At 44.3% G+C, this 16,536-nt stretch overlaps 1 protein-coding gene across 1 annotated transcript in view; it reads right to left on the bottom strand.

Annotated features, from left to right (window-relative positions):
• The window catches only part of PRKCE (protein kinase C epsilon), a 315,710-nt gene that overhangs the window by 177,300 nt on the left and 121,874 nt on the right, over window positions 1-16,536 (bottom strand). The window contains exon 2 of the mRNA XM_080998138.1: window positions 1,233-1,296. Coding sequence (XP_080854264.1) covers window positions 1,233-1,296 — 64 coding nt within the window. The remainder of the gene's footprint in view (window positions 1-1,232; window positions 1,297-16,536) is intronic.

Raw genomic sequence — 16,536 nt, 5'->3', positions numbered from 1 at the left:
TCATGGACTGGTCATTTCTTCGTCAGAGGGTAAACGGGCAAATTTAGCAGAGGATCAAATACTTTTCCCCCTCACTGTATACGGTATATACCGTAACCTATGAAAATACATTTCTTCTTTTCTTTTCTTATCTTTTCTTATGGTTTCTTCTTGCGAGTTCCTGTATTACAACATAACACAATCCCTAGGCTTTCTTTTTCTAGCATATACAGCAACCGATGAAATATCACACATGTATTTAAATACGCAGTCATGACATATTTAACAAATATGAAGTCACGACAAACTGGATGGATTTCCACACGCCCCTGCTGTTGCAGATACCTAACCTCTGCACAAATTAAGTTCTTTCCAATTGCAACAGAAAGAAAACCACGGCTTATTTATCCTCGATGTGTCACGGACCCCTACATGTTCACATATTGTGGAACACACTGTCTCCTTGGGAGCATCAGTGGCCCCAACCTTAATGTGTTTTAGCCATATGGCAAAGGTCCACTTGTTTTCCAGAGACTCTGAGTGACACTCTGATTTATTTTATACCTGAATCTCCCTTTAATTAATGCATTAATTAATGCCCCACCATTCTCCTAGTGCAGAAGCCAAAAGGGCTCATCAGGACATCCAGTAAAACAGGTATAACTAAAACACATGCATGCATTACATATAATTTAAAAAAACAAAAAAACAGTAAGGAAGGAACCCTATTGAAAGCAGCACTGGCAAACGTAAAACCGTTGAAAAGCACAACAAGGAGGACGAAATACAACACACACCCATAGAAGACCCTGTCAGGTGAGCCAGCTGGTGGCCTGCTGGAATGACAAAGTCTTTGCTCACTGGCAAAAGGAAATCTGTGTTGCTTCATCTGTCAGTAGATCAAGATGAAGCAGGTGGAAACAGGTGGAGGCAGAGGCACACCAACCATCACCAACAAAAATTTGGTCATCTCAAAGCCAGAACCTACAATACATTTGAGAATTACACACTTTCTAATTGCAACCTTAGATTTTGAATTTCCACAGCATCACCACTTAAAAGAGCATGTGGGTGTTGCAAATATTCGTTTGACACAGGTACGCATCACAGGGAGCTCCTGGTTTTCTCAAGCTCCCTGTGGCACATATACCTAGAGACTTATCTTTGGAGGAAGGAGTCCTGAATCATGTGTCCAATAATGTACTATAAATCTGCTATTAATGGCAGAATATGTTAAAACCCAACAGTCTTACCTTCACCTGATGAGCCTGAAAGATCTATGATGACATACACTCTTCCTTCTGGTTCCAAATCAATCTGCAGTTGGAAAAAGCAAATATTTATTATTAGAATTCCACTGTGTACTTTTCCTTGGGTGTGTTTGTTTGTTACTAAACGTCATCTTGCAAATCCTTGTACCGGATACTCAGTGGAAGCCAGTGGTTTTAAGGACTTGAAAAAGTCCATCAGATTCTGATGTGCCATCTCAATCCAGCCTCAGGTCTAAGTAGGAATGATCCTCATAGACATTTGTTTACACTGCTGGATTTCAACCTCACCGGGTCCCCTTTCTTAATTACCTGACAGACAAGCAAGGGCAACACTTTATCTGATTCTTGAATCCACAACTCTGCATATTCCGAATGTTTGGGATAGGTAAACACATGTGAGGGGAAAATAGAAATTATCAAGTGAACAATATCTTCAAACAGCCTTCCCCGATCTCATGCTTTCCAGATGATTTGGACTCCAACTCCCATAATCTCCAGCCAACATAGCCAATGTTCAAGGATGCTGGAAGTTGTTGTCTAAAACCTCTGGAGGGCACTAAGCGGGGGAAGACTATAGTAAAGCAATTAAAATGTAACAGATGTTTACAGCCTTCAGAGCATTGTTGGCTTCAACACTGGCTCCCAAAAGAATTTACGAAAACTGTCGAGAGTGTCTTCATGTGCTGGAAATAGCAAAATGTGGTTGTACAAGCAATTCATGCATCTACTGTCAAGTTTTTGGGATAATACGCATAATGAACAACGCTTTGCCTGCATTTGGAACGTCTGCAGCTTTTCACTCAGGAGGCAAGTAAGTTTCCCCTCAGAAGTGTGATCCCAGCAGTAACAACAGCAGCTAGGATTCTTTATTACTCAGAAGTGGAAGAAGTTCCCACCAAAGAAGAACGGATGAGCAAGATAATGGACTGTGCAGAACTGGCAAAATTAAGAGCAAAATTGAGAGAATCTAAAGATGAGTGTTTTATGGAAGAATGGATGCCTTTTCCGGACCACTTAAAGAAATATTATATAATATGATGAACTCGCAAGCAGGATTTGAGCTATGAGCAACAGAAGTAATTACAGTGGTACCTTGGTTCTTAAATGCCTTGGTACTCAAACAACTTGGAACCCAAACACTGCAAACCTGGATGTAAGTGTTCCGGTTTGCGAACTGCTTTCGGAAGCCGAATGTGCACCGATTTGAGTGTAACACTGATGATTTGAGTGTTACGCTGAGGTCTGTCTGTTTTTGCTATTTATTTTGCGTTTCTGTTTTTGCGGCTCTTTTTTGTATGTGACTGCGGAACCCAGTTCAGCTACTGACTGACTGATTGTGTGACTGCAGTACACTGTTTATTGCTTTCATTTTATGGCTCAATGGTGTTGTTAGATAGTAAAATTCATGTTAAATTGCTGTTTTAGGGGTTGTTTTTAAAAGTCTGGAATGGAATAATCAATTTTGCATTACTTTCTGTGGGAAAGTGCACCTTGGTTTTGGAACGCTTTGGTTTTGGAACGGACTTCCAGAATGGATTAAGTTTGCGAACCAAGATACCACTGTAAATTTAACAAATAGAAGACAGCATGCAGCAAGGGGGAAAATAAAAACTCCATGGAAAAAGGGGTAGGAAGTCAACAAAATAAGAGGGGGGATTAAATGTGTACTGGATTGTGCATGTTAAAATTGTTGCAGCTTATTAAGAATATCATTGGGGGAAAAGAAGTGTGATCCCAGGAGAGTGAAAGCCAGGATCCTCTTTCTGCCACTCCTTGCCATATGCGAAGATGAGAGGTGCTCAGACTACAGAGTCTCCGGACGTTCCACAAGGTGCAGCAGCCAAGAACAGGCCGTCTCCTGAATGTCCTTGTCCGCCTCGAGTTGGCACAAAGGCGGCAATTTCCAAATGCTATTCTCGATTGACCTTCGAAATTGCGAGGGAACATGGGGGAGGAGCTGATCTCTTACACATGCGGTGGTTATATTTCAGGATGTTAACACAATACATATTTAGTACAATGCATATTTGGCACCAGTGCACAGTGCCTGCGGTGCAGAGCCAAGGTCTGAAAAGAACTTTTTGGTTCCTGTAATTGCTGTCTTTTATAGCAGGGCAGTCCCAGGCTTGTGCGAGTGACTTTGGTTTTTTGTCTGTCTGTCTGTCTGTCTGTTTGTAACTAGAAACCAAAGTTCCACCCACTGGAACCAGGTGCAAAATAGGGGGACAAATCCTACTGCTTACTGTAGGGTTATGGAAGCCTTTGTACCTCCCTATGTTGCTGGACTCCAACTCCCATCAGCCCCAGCATGGCCAAATGGCTTGAAATGAAAGCAGATGTAGTTCAGCAAAATCTGGGAGGACACTGTTTCCTTCATCCCTGACCTAATGCATTCCATGAGGCACCTACTCCCGAGTTACAACAAATAATGCTTATTTTTAATTGCTGATATTAAACAACTGTGCAACCACACTGGCACCTTTCATCATCATCATCATCATCATCATCAATTACTTATACCCCATCCATCTGGCTGGGTTTCCTCAGCCACTCTAGGCGGCTTCCAACAAGAGATTAAAAATACATTAAAACACCAGTCATTAAAAACTTCCCTAAACAACATATAAAATACTTCTAAAAAATGAAGATAACCAAATAAAATTAAAAAACTTGAGAAAATAAGAGACCACATTTCAGACTGGTTCCAATACCATCAGTTATTTGAAAAAATTAAATCTGACAAACAAAAGGGGTTCTCAACAGAAATTTCCCGATTCGAATCTGATCTTGTAAATTCTAAAAGAAAAACTCTTTCCAAAACTTACCGACTCCTCCTTGACTGGACAGTCAAGGAGGAGGAGGTAACAGTGGCAATGGTGAGGTGGTCCCAGGATTTTGGCCACTCAATAACCATGGCCCAATGGGAAAATTTATGGAAGATCAGTTGGAAATTCACAAATTGTTACACGATTAGAGAGAACTTTCAAAAAATGCAACATCGATGGTATCTAACACCATGGAAGCTTTCAAAAATGTATAAAAATGTATCAAGTAATTGTTGGAGATGCGGAGACTCAGGAACATTCTACCATATGTGGTGGATATGTAGGAAAATACAGGTATTCTGGGAGAGTATACATGCAGAACTGCAAAAAATGCTAAAGATCTCTTTCAATAAAAAACCAGAGGCCTACCTCCTGGGAATAACAGATTTGGATATTCCACAAAAGAGGAAGGGTATCTTTTTATATGCGACGGCAGCAGCAAGAGTTTTGATTGCAGCAAAATGGAAGAGTAATGAAATCCCCTCTATTCAAGATTGGATCCAAAAGCTGACAGAATATGCTGAATTAGATGGTTTATCAGAAAAAATAAAGAATAAATCAAAACAGGAATTTGTTTCTAAATGGGAGGTTTTTAAAGAATATCTGAAAAATAAATATAGTAGTTTAAATTCTGTTGCAGCATTCGAGGAACTTCAGTAATAGTTGCAAGGTAGATATAAGAAATTAGATTTAATGAGAATAAGTTTAATTATGAAAAAAAATGTGTATTGGCAATAAGTAATATGAATTTGAAGTATGGAATAGAAGGGAGGTTGGGTCTTTAGTGTTAAGACCAATAGATGTTTTATTGTTTGCTAAGAATATTATGTGTCTATGGTTATTTTTGTAATTTGTGTGTAATTTGGTATTTGTGTTTTTTGTTTGTTTGTTTTTCTTGTTGTATAAATAAAAAACTTTAAAAAAAAAACTTCCCTAAACAGGACTGCCTTCAGGTGTCTTCTAAACGTCAAATAGTTGTTTATCTTTTTGACATCTGATGGGAGGGCGTTCCACAGGGCAGTGCCACTACCAAGAAGGCCCTCTGCCTGGTTCACTGTAACTTCGCTTCTCGCAGTGAGGGATCTGCCTGAAGGCCCTCGGAGCTGGACCTCAGTGTCCGGGCAGAACGATGGGGTGGAGACACTCCTTCAGATATACTGGGCCGAGGCTGTTTAGGGCTTTAAAGGTCAGCACCAACACTTTGAATTGTGCTCAGAAATGTACTGGGAGCCAACGTAGGTCTTTCAAGACCGGAGTTATGCAGTCTTGGTGGCCACTCCCAGTCACCATTTAAGGCAGTGTTATCTCACTTTTGACAGACGTGGCTTCCTGCAAAGAATCCTGCGGGCTGCAGTATCTTAAGGGTGCTGAGAGTTACCAAGTGGTCTCTACAGTGGTACATCAGGTTAAGAACTTAATTCGTTCTGGAGGTCTGTTCTTAACCTGAAACTGTTCTTAACCTGAGGGACCACTTTAGCTAATGGGGCTCCACCTGCCGCCATGCTGCTGCCGCATGATTTCTGTTCTCATCCTGAGGTAAAGTTCTTAACCTGAGGTATCACTTTAGCTAATGGGGCCTCCCGCTGCCGCTGCCCAATTTCTGTTCTCATCCTGAAGCAAAGTTCTTAATCCGAGGTACTATTTCTAGGTTAGCGGAGTCTGTAACCTGAAGCTTCTGTAACCTGAGGTACCACTGTATTTCCATTTAAAAAACAAAAAAACAAAAACTACATTGGGATTGACTGCTAAACCACCTGGGAAATTCTGTTCATAAGAACAGAAGAACCTGCTGCATCCGGCCCATCTAGTCCAGCATCCTGTTCTCACAGTGGCCAACCAGATGCCTGTGGGGAAACCCACAAGTGGGATTCGAGCACAAAAGCACTCAGCCCTCTCATGGTTTCCGGCAACTGGTGTTCAGAAGCATTGCTGTTTCCGGCTGTGGAGTCAGAGCACAGCCATCATGGCTAACAGCCATAGAAGAAGAAGAAGAAGAAGAAGAAGAAGAAGAAGAAGAAGAAGAGGAGGAGGAGGAGGAAGAAGAAGCCTCTTTAAGCAGAGGCTTGACAACCATATGTCAGGAGTGCTCTGATGGTGTTTCCTGCTTGGCAGGGGGTTGGACTCGATGGCCCTTGTGGTCTCTTCCAACTCTATGATTCTATGATTCTAGGAGGAGGAGTTTGGATTTGATATCCCGCTTTATCACTACCCTAAGGAGTCTTAGCGGGTGGTGCTGTGGGTTAAACCACAAAGCCTAGGACTTGTCGATCAGAAGGTTGGCGGTTCAAATCCCCGCAACGGGGTAAGCTCCCATTGCTCGGTCCCTGCTCCTGCCAACCTAGCAGTTCGAAAGCACGTCAAAGTGCAAGTAGATAAATAGGTACCGCTCTGGTGGGAAGGTAAACAGTGTTTCCGTGTGCTGCTCTGGTTCACCAGAAGCGGCTTAGTCATGCTGGCCACATGACTCGGAAGCTGTACGCCGGCTCCCTCGGCCAATAAAGCGACATGAGCGCCGCAACCCCAGAGTCGGCCACGACTGGACCTAATGGTCCCTTTACCTTTACCTTTAAGGAGTCTCAAAGCGGCTAACAATCTCCTTTTCCTTCCTCCCCCACAACAAACACTCTGTGAGGTGAGTGGGGCTGAGAGACTTCAGAGAAGTGTGACTAGCCCAAGGTCACCCAGCAGCTGCATGTGGAGGAGCAGGGAATTGAACCCGATTCACCAGATTACGAGACTACCGCTCTTAACCACTACACCACACTGGCTCTTGAGAGCCGTCTCCTCCATCAATCTGTCTAATCCTCTTTTCCTATGATCCTGTGCATGTTCAGTTGGAAGCAAGCACCACTGACCTTAATAGGGCTTACTCTGAAGTAATGTAGGCAGCATTGCAGCCGGCACCAAATAAATCACGCTGCCCTTGCAGAAGCTAAACCACATTGACCACAACCAAGGCTAAGTGTTAACTCTGTGTCCACGGCAGGACAGAGAGACGGGAACGCAGCATTCAAACAACGTCCCTCTAAATCCACACGAGATCTGCTACAAGGAAAAGAGAATCCAGAACCGCACTAAAATGCTTAAATAAGCATGGCGTTCATCCACAATCATAATGACTACTGTGCGCCAATAATTAAAGGAAGTGAAAACACTCTCTCTCTCTCTCTCACACACACACACACACAAAGAAACACAGTTGAGCATCAATGCCCCGCAAACTGCACTTTGGTCATTAGTTCTGACAAGTGGCGTTTACTTTTTAATTATTTACAATAACGTTTCGGTAATGCGAGAACTCTGCGGATCCTGCCGGGATTACATCATTGCTGGGAAGAGGAAGAAGAACTGCCCTTTTAGGGAATGTGCTAGAGTATTAATGCTATATTAACATCTTGGTAGATGTTCCTATTTATTTATTCCCCCCTTTTAAGAGTGGCCGGAGTGGCTTTCGATCAAAGCGGCTTACATCTGGACCTTGCCATCTCAGAAAGTGGAAAATGCAGATAATTATCAGATTGCGTTTCATGAAGAAAGTGTGTGGTGGTGGGAGTAGGGGTGAGGGGAGAGAGAGGGACAATGCTAAGGACTGGAGGGAATTTTCTCCCCAGGAAAGACACGCATTGTCAAATGTGGTGCTATGTCTATGCTGAATTTTAACCTGCAAACAAAGCTGACTTGATCCATCTATATGAAAACGCATGAAATTAAAACCTTGCAGATTATCCCCCTAACTACAAAGAGGGGCCAGAATGCGCAGGGTGTGAGCAAGCGGCGAGACAATTAAAAACGATCTGTGCATATGAGCAGGAAAGAGTTGCAAACTTTTTTAAAAATAGGAAATGGTGACAGTTGTGCTGGTGAGGATTCCCACCCCCGATGAAATTCAGCAAAACATCAGCATTTCCTGTGGGATCAAGACAGGCACTGATAACGTCAAAATGCTCCCCTCCCCTCCTTTGTAAATGTTTTAAGTGCAGTCTATTAGAAGATCAGAAGAGCAGCGTGCGAGGTAGATGTTTTGAAGTTAAGAGATGATGGCTGCCTTTGAACCATGTCAGTAATATTCTGCAGATGGCCCCCTAAAATAAAAGGAATCCATATTCCTCGTTGCCCCAGCTTATACCATTCACACACCACGTTCACTTTCAATCCTTTCTGTGATTCCAAATCACTTAGATAGCGCCATCCTAACCTTTACATTGCAGGAACGTTAAATATAAAGTTGGGGCAGAACCACATCATAAAGGTAAAGCCAGAGGCGGAGCTAGCAGCTCCAGCACCCGGAGCGGTGCACATGCTGTGCACCCGGGGGGCGGGGCTAGCCGCCTTCAGGGGCGGGGCTAGCATCCGGGGGGCGGTGAGGTCACCCCTTCCCCAGGGATGACACCTGGGCAGGCCATAACTACCACACACCCCTTCCTCCGCCAGTGTGTAAAGCTCATCCAATATTCTGTGGTACCTTGGGTTACATACGCTTCAGGTTACATACGCTTCAGTTTACAGACTCTGCTAACCCAGAAATAGTACCTCGGGTTAAGAACTTTGCTTCAGGATGAGAACAGAAATCGTGCAGTGGCGGTGGCACAGCAGCAGTGGGAGGCCCCATTAGCTAAAGTGGTGCTTCAGGTTAAGAACAGTTTCAGGTTAAGAACGGACCTCCGGAACGAATTAAGTTCTTAACATGAGGTACCACTCTACTGCAATTTCCAGTACCCTTAACCCGATACTTTGAGTGAAGTCACATGCTTTAAATGTGTGTGAGGTGTGGATCTTTGCGGAAGTTTTTAGTGTTTGACATTGTACTGTGTTTTTGCCAATTTCGTTAGTTTTACCATCTTCATCATCATCATCATCATCATCTCCATTGGGAGGCAGGGGTGAACCCACTGCTCCCCAACATCTCAAAACTCACCCTCAGCTGCTTTTTACACACTCCCCCCCAATGTATTAGATTGGTATTTACCTCACAGACACAGCTCTAGCCAAATGAGCTTTGAGCTTTTGATGACATTTTGCTCAAAATAAAGGGGGGGTGGGAACCCGGCTGCACCCAATATTTTTAAATTTACATACAACTTCTGGTCTGGATTGTTTTATACCTCTAAAATACACCCTTTTAAAGGGAAAGATAAGAGGTTAAAACCAAGGTGTTTAAAAGCAAATGGGACATAAATATTCTGCTTGGGAGCTTTCAAAAGCTACCACAGAGAATTCTGACAGAGCCGTTCAAGAGACACTGAAGTTTTGAAATCAGGGACATAAAATTTTCATATTATGCTTTGTCAGAGGCAGGAGGACAAGACTAACTGTCACATTGATGCGAGGGTTTCCGTTCTGTCACGACACAACGTGGTGACATTTTGATACGGCTTGCCGAAATGTAATCCTCTTCATTCCCCTGCAGCTATGCAGCATCTCACCCGTTGCCAAAACACTCCGCTAACATTTGTCACCTCCAAAGTGTTTGCATGAGTAATACACAAGGCCCTGATTCAAAAAGGAAGCTGAAAACTTAGGAAGCACCAAAAGCAATTGACCTGCAAAATTTGCCCTCCCGCCCACGTCAAGGCATCTCCACATGACTCTGACATCTTGCTTCGTTTGCTTTGCAGAGCAGATATCAAACCCCCAATGGCCAGAATGCTCATTTGTACTACAAATGCCTTCTCGTGATTTTATTAATAATGGAGACAGCAAACATAATGGCACGAGGCTTTAAAAATAAATTTTAAAAAGCTTTACTGAAACCACACGGAACCCCCATGATCTTTTTCTTTTATGAAAACCAATCACTGGAACATAGGAATCTGCCTTGCACTGGGTGGAGTAATTGGTCCATCTAGTTCAATACTGTCTACACGGACTGGCAGCGGTTTTCCAGGGTTTCAGGCAGGAGTCTCTCCCAGCCCTACCTGGAGATGCTGGGGATTGAACCTGCAACCTTCTTGCAAGGCTATCCATGACTACTAGCCATCGTGGCTCCACTGTGCTGCCACAGTTGGAGGCAGAAATGCTGGAAACCACAGTACAGGGTGTCTCTTGTGCTTGAGTCCTACTTGTGGGGCTTCCCACTGGCAACTGTGAGAACAGGATGCTGGACTAGATGGGCCAAAGGCTGGATTCAGTGGGCTGTTCTGTTGTTGTTGTTGTTTTAATCTAGCCAGTGAAAAACAACTTGCAGACAGAATAATCACAACATTCCGAAATCAATTGATTTGTGAAAGCCCGCAACGTTAAAAGCCAATGTTCCCAAATTATGGGCCATGTGAATTCAGGACACCATTAATACGGCAAAATGACCAGCGAACAGCCATTGGAAATCATTTGCAAAGCAACAGACAGAGAATAACCTTATTTATCTGCATAACGTCCATGGGAAGACAGAGGATGCCCAACCAAAAACTTTTGGGGGCGGATGTACAGGAATTATTTTTTGCTCAGGTTACATAATACAAACTCAGTGGAAAATAGCTGGAAATGGAATTTTTCAGTAAGTTTAGATCTAACTGTGGTGATGCAATTCCTCTTTTTGGCCAAGTCAGACGTGGTCAATCTATGTCACATCGATTGTGGTGGCACTCGCTTGGTACCTGTAAAGCACTGTTACACCGTTTTAACAGCCCTTGCTCCCCACACATATAATCCTAGGAACTGGAGTTTGTTAAGGCTGCTGTTTGTTAAATGTACTGGAAGAAGCAAAGATCACGAGTGTCAAAGCAATGATTCTTCAACATCAACTTCGTTGGAATGGTCATGCTGGGCGGATGCCTGATGATTGTCTTCCAAAGCAACTACTCTATTCCGAACTTAAAAATGGAAAGCGTAATGCTGGTGGTCAACAAGAGGTTTAAAGATTCTCTCAAGGCAAATCTTTAAAAAATGTAGTATAAACACCGACAACTGGGAAACACTGGCCTGTGAGTGCTCCAGTTGGAGAACAGCTTTTACCAAAGGTGTCATGGGCTTTGAAGACACTCGAACTCAAGACGAAAGGGAGAAATGAGCTAAGAGCTAGGCAAACCCTCACCGTGATCAACTCCCGCCTCAAAACCAATGTCCCCACCATGGAAGGATGGGTAGATCTAGAATTGGCCTCCACCGTCACCTACAGACTCACTGTTAAGACTGTGCTCATGGAAGATAAGCTTACTCGGCTACAAGTGGTCGCTGAAGAAGAAAGTAGAAGGCTACTGGGAACTATAGCTCCGTGAGGCGTCTCCTAACAACTCACAGCACGCTACAGTTCCCAGGATTTTTTTGGGGGGGGGGGAGCCATGACTGTGGAAGTGGTATATGAGTACAGATGTGATGTACAGCAGAATCCCTTAGCCATATAGAAGGAACTCACGCTGTGATTCTTCCCTCATCTGTGCACCATCCTCCTTTCTTAAAAGAGTGGGGCAATGGCAAAATGGGAAGGAGACAGTTTTGAGCTGCTCCAATGAGATTTCGGCTCCAACTTTACTGTTATGGTATCATAAGGAGTCACACTGCAGCAGCTCCAACACTGTGCCATTGGCAGCAGAAAGGGTTCCTAGTCAGAGGCTACATAACACTGAAGTTACATCAGGCTCAAGGAAAAATATGCCGAGGAAAAAGTAACCCACGTTGGATGTCAGAAGGCTTGGCGATATGAGCTCCAGCATCTCTATAAGTTCACATAATAAAACCTCTGTCCACAACTGACATTCACTGGCACACCTCTTGGCAGTTTCGGCAGAGAGAGCAAGCTTGCTGGACATGGAAACAATTACTCAGAGGAGGCTGAACTACTTTTAACCCCAAACGCATGGATCATTTCCCCTGGCCAGAGGAAACTGGAGCACTCTGGGAGAAAAGGCCAGGATGGTGGCCTCGATCCGTATTGAATCTATGAATAAGTTCGGAATAGTATTTTAATTTCCAAGGCTTTTGTTAAGGGCCTTCTCAACAGAAATGCAGCATGTGAATCAACTTTGATCTGATCCCTCTCTTTTTCACACATTATGTTTCCATTATCTTGAATTGAGGTATTGTGCCTGCTTGCTTGCAAACATTGTCTGCTTTAGCCCTCTTTCACGATGAAAAGACTTCTTGACATTTCATTTCTGATCTCCTCCCACCCTAACAATAACAATACCTGCAAAAGTTATTTCTTTATTTAGAGCATTCGTACCCAGCTGTTCAGGCAAAATGGCTCCTAGAGTGTTTTACATACAATCAATTAAAACAAGGCATTCCTTGCCCATCAGTTTAAAACCTAAAAACAAACAGCCATGATGTGCAAAGGAAAAAAGGGACAGTGGGGAGACCAAACTCATGTCTTCCTTTTGAAGAATCCTGGTGACTACACGTACAGTCTTTGGGGGAGATGAATTGAGAGCATTAAACAAGTTTAGGCCTGTGGAGCAGATAGATCCTAAGTGATAACAGGCTGGTTTAATCAGGAATAAGCTCCTTTCCTCTCATAGGCAGTTTCCTTTCTGTTTCTGCATTATAGCAAAACCCATAGTTTGCTGTAATGTCCGAAACTGGCAAACTACAGTTTGCGCTCCACATGGTACGCAGGCTAAGACCCTACCTGCCCGCAGACTGTCTCGCCAGAGTGGTGCGTGCTCTAGTTATCTCCCGCTTGGACTGCTGCAATGCGCTCTACGTGGAACTACCTTTGAAGATGACCCGGAAACTGCAATTAATCCAGAATGCGGCAGCTAGACTGGAGACTGGGAGTGGCCACCGGGACCACATAACACCGGTCCTGGGAGATCTGCGTTGGCTCCCAGTATGTTTCCAAGCACAATTCAAAGTGTTGGTGCTGACCTTTAAAGGCCTAAACGGCCTTGGTCCTGTATACCTGAAGGAGTGTCTCCACCCCCATCGTTCTGCCCGGACACTGAGATCCAGCGCCGAGGGTCTTCTGGCGGTTCCCTCATTGCGAGAAGTGAGGTTACAGGGAACCAGACAGAGGGCTTTCTTGGTAGTGGCGCCCGCCCTGTGGAATGCCCTCCCTTCAGATGTGAAGGAAATAAGCAGCTATCTTATCTTTAAAAGACAGCCCTGTTTAGGGAAGTTTTTAATATTTAATGCTGTATTGTTTTTAACATTTGATTGGGAGCTGCCCAGAGTGGCTGGGGAAACTCAGCCAGATGGGCGGGGTATAAATAATAAATTATTGTTATTGTTATATATTATTATTATTATTATTGAGCCTGCTTTCCAAACCAGAATTGAAAATCCATGATTCTGTTGGCTTTGGATTATGTCTACCCGCAATTTACATGTATCCGCTGCCTGTCCCCTTACCCGCCCCCACCATGGAGCAAATAGCAATGGGTAAAGGATTCAGATCAGGATTAACAGTAAGGTAAAGGTAAAGGTACCCCTGCCCGTACGGGGCCAGTCTTGACAGACTCTGGGGTTGCGCGCCCATCTTGCTTAAGAGGCCGGGAGCCAGCGCTGTCCGAAGACACTTCCGGGTCACGTGGCCAGCGTGACAAGCTGCATCTGGCAAGCCAGCACAGCACACGGAACACCGTTTACCTTCCCGCTGGGAAGCGGTCCCTATTTATCTACTTGCACCCGGGGGTGCTTTCGAACTGCTAGGTTGGCAGGCGCTGGGACTGAACGACGGGAGCGCACCCCGCCGCGGGGATTCGAACCACCGACCATGCGATCAGCAAGTCCTAGGCGCTGAGGTTTTACCCACCCGCGTCCCTCAGGATTAACAGTACTGGGGCTTTAACCTTGCCTCCTGCAGTGCCCCACTGCCCTGATGAAACCCACTACCACCACCAGTGAGAGTTGCAGGTCTCCCAAGCATCACATCTTGTTTGAACCAGAGTAGTTTGCGCAAACTTGATTATCATTAAGAACATGTTCATCAGGAACAGAGGCATGCAGGAACTTCTCTGCCAACTCTGCGGCTCACAAAATCCAAAGCTCAGCCTTCCAACCTTTCCCCCTTGCCTTTGTCAACATGCAAGGAGGCTCCTAATCTGCTTCTTATCTGGTACTTGAGAGCCAGCCAAGGAAGGAAATTAGACTGTGGTCAATCTTCTGTACGAATACAATCATTTGGAAGTTCCTTCATAATGCACTCCCTTCCATTTCCATCCATTAATACAATGAGAAATGATGGAATGTGCAGAAAGAGATTGTGTATTATTGATATTCATAACCAGAGCCAACTTGCCTTCAGGATTTAACTGCTCTGTTGGGTTAACACAACTCTCAGAAAAAGGAAAGAAACATCAGCTGGGACGGCAGAGTTGGAGGTCAAACCATTTCCTGCATTTGAACTGGAGAAAGAAAGAACGAAAAAGAAAGCCAAAGCGATTCAAGGAGGTCGTTTTCCATATTCTCCAAAAGTTGGTTTAAAATGCATACCTTGTCGTGTTCACATCATGTGCAACTGCAGCTACATGGATGCAAGCAGTATTCCATGTGCAGCTATGCGTATCTTTGGCATCAGGGTAAAGGAAAAACACTGGGAAGGCAGTGTGGTGCAATGGTTAGAGAGTCAGCCTAGGGGCTGGGAGACCAGGGTTCAAATCTCCACTCCGTCAGGAAATTCACCAACCTTGGGACAGTCAACCCACTTCACAGGATTGTTATGGGGATTAATAATAATAATAATAATTTATACCCCGCCCTCCCCAGCCAAGGCCAGGCTCAGAGCGGCTTACAAGCAATAATAAAAACAAGTTGAATGATTACAACTTAAAAACAAAATTAAAATACAACATTAAAATATTGAAACATTAAAATATTAAAATGTAGCCTCATCGCAGGAGGAGAAGGAAAAGAAAAAAGAAAGAGAGGGAATCAAATTCACTCCAACCCAAAGGCCAGGCGGAACAACTGTGTCTTACAGGCCCTGCGGAAAGAAATCAGATCCTGCAGGGCCCTGGTCTCATGAGGCAGAGCGTTCCACCCGGCCGGAGCCAGAGTTGAAAAGGCCCTGGCTCTGGTTGAATCCAATCTAACTTCCTTAGGGCCCGGGACCACTAAGGTGTTGCTACTTATGGACCTTGAGGCTCTCCGTGGGGCATACCGGGAGAGGCGGTCCCGTAGGTACGAGGGTCCTAGGTCAAAAGCAGCACCTTAAATCTGACCCTGTACTCCACCGGGAGCCAGTGCAGCTTGAAAAGCACTGGGTGAATATGCTCCCATGGCAGAGACCCCGTGAGGAGCCTCGCTGCAGCATTCTGCACCCTCTGGAGTTTCTGGGACAGCTTCAAGGGCAGCCCCGCGTAGAGCAAATTACAGTAGTCAAGCCTGGAGATGACTGTCGCATGAATCACTGTGGCCAGGTCGGGGCGGGAAAGGTAAGGGACCTTTTAAACAAAAAAGGGAAGAAGCTCTTTGGGGAAAAAAGGTGTAGTATAAATACAATGAAAATAATAAATAATAATAATTTCACTTAAGTAAGAAGTGGCTAAAATACAGAATCAAACCCAGTTAAAATACAAGGAGGAGTGCAGAAGCTTCAAAAAGGTAGTGTATACAGAATTTCTCTTTATGTTTATGGAAGCGGAAGCAAGATATTTACTCCTCACCATCTCTCCCGCTCTCTAGGCCCTTTGATATACAACGGAGGTTAAAGAGAAATGCAGGCTTTAAAGTGCACTCAAAGCAGGCTTTTAAGTCCACTCTAAAATAAATATTAATAATATTAAAATAAATACCGAGATGATACACAAAGCAGTGACAGAACGCAGCTTTGCAGGGAGTGTTTAAACAATGTGCCCTCCCTTTCAAATACTTCTTCGGGCTCTTGCCGTTTTTTTCAAGTATTTAACAATCGATTTGCATGCTTATGAAATAAACAATAACTTTCGGTCAGTGCAAATATCAACACTCGGAGAATGGAAAGCAAACTGTAAAGCTAGCTTTGTTCCTGGGATTTCCCTTCTTCTCCCCAGCACAGAGAGGTTGATTCTGGTTCCTGGTAAGGCAGAATCACACAATTGTGGAGCTGGAAGGAAATGCCAAAGGTCATCTAGTCCAACCCACTGCAATGCATGAATCACAGCTAAAGAATCCCTGACAGATGACTATCCAACCTCTGTGTAAAAACATCCCACCTTAAAGGTACTGGAGCAGATGCTGCTGTCTGCAGTATCTGGAGAAATTAGGGGTTTTTTAAAAAAAGAAGCACAATAACCCTGCAATATCGCCTGAGTGGTGCATGCTCTGGCTATCTCCCGCTTGGACGATTGCAATGTTCTCTATGTGGGGCTACCTTTGAAGGTGACTTGGAAACTACAACTAATCCAGAATGCGGCAGCCAGAATGCCTAACTGTTGCTACTAGACGCAGTCAATGAGCAAGAAATGGCGGCTACTCCTCCCACCACTGGGGAGCTGATATTTGCCTGCACATCCATCTGGGCCAGAGGAAGAGGCAGGTGAAAAAGCAGGTGACAATGGTAAAGAGGGGACTTCCGGGGAGGTGCCTCCGGTAATGGCGGAATTCCT

This window comes from Podarcis pityusensis (genome assembly GCF_964106645.2).
Source record: "Podarcis pityusensis genome assembly, chromosome: 3".
NCBI classification, from domain to species: Eukaryota; Metazoa; Chordata; class Lepidosauria; order Squamata; family Lacertidae; genus Podarcis; species Podarcis pityusensis.
This window is presented reverse-complemented; position numbering and strand designations above follow the sequence as displayed.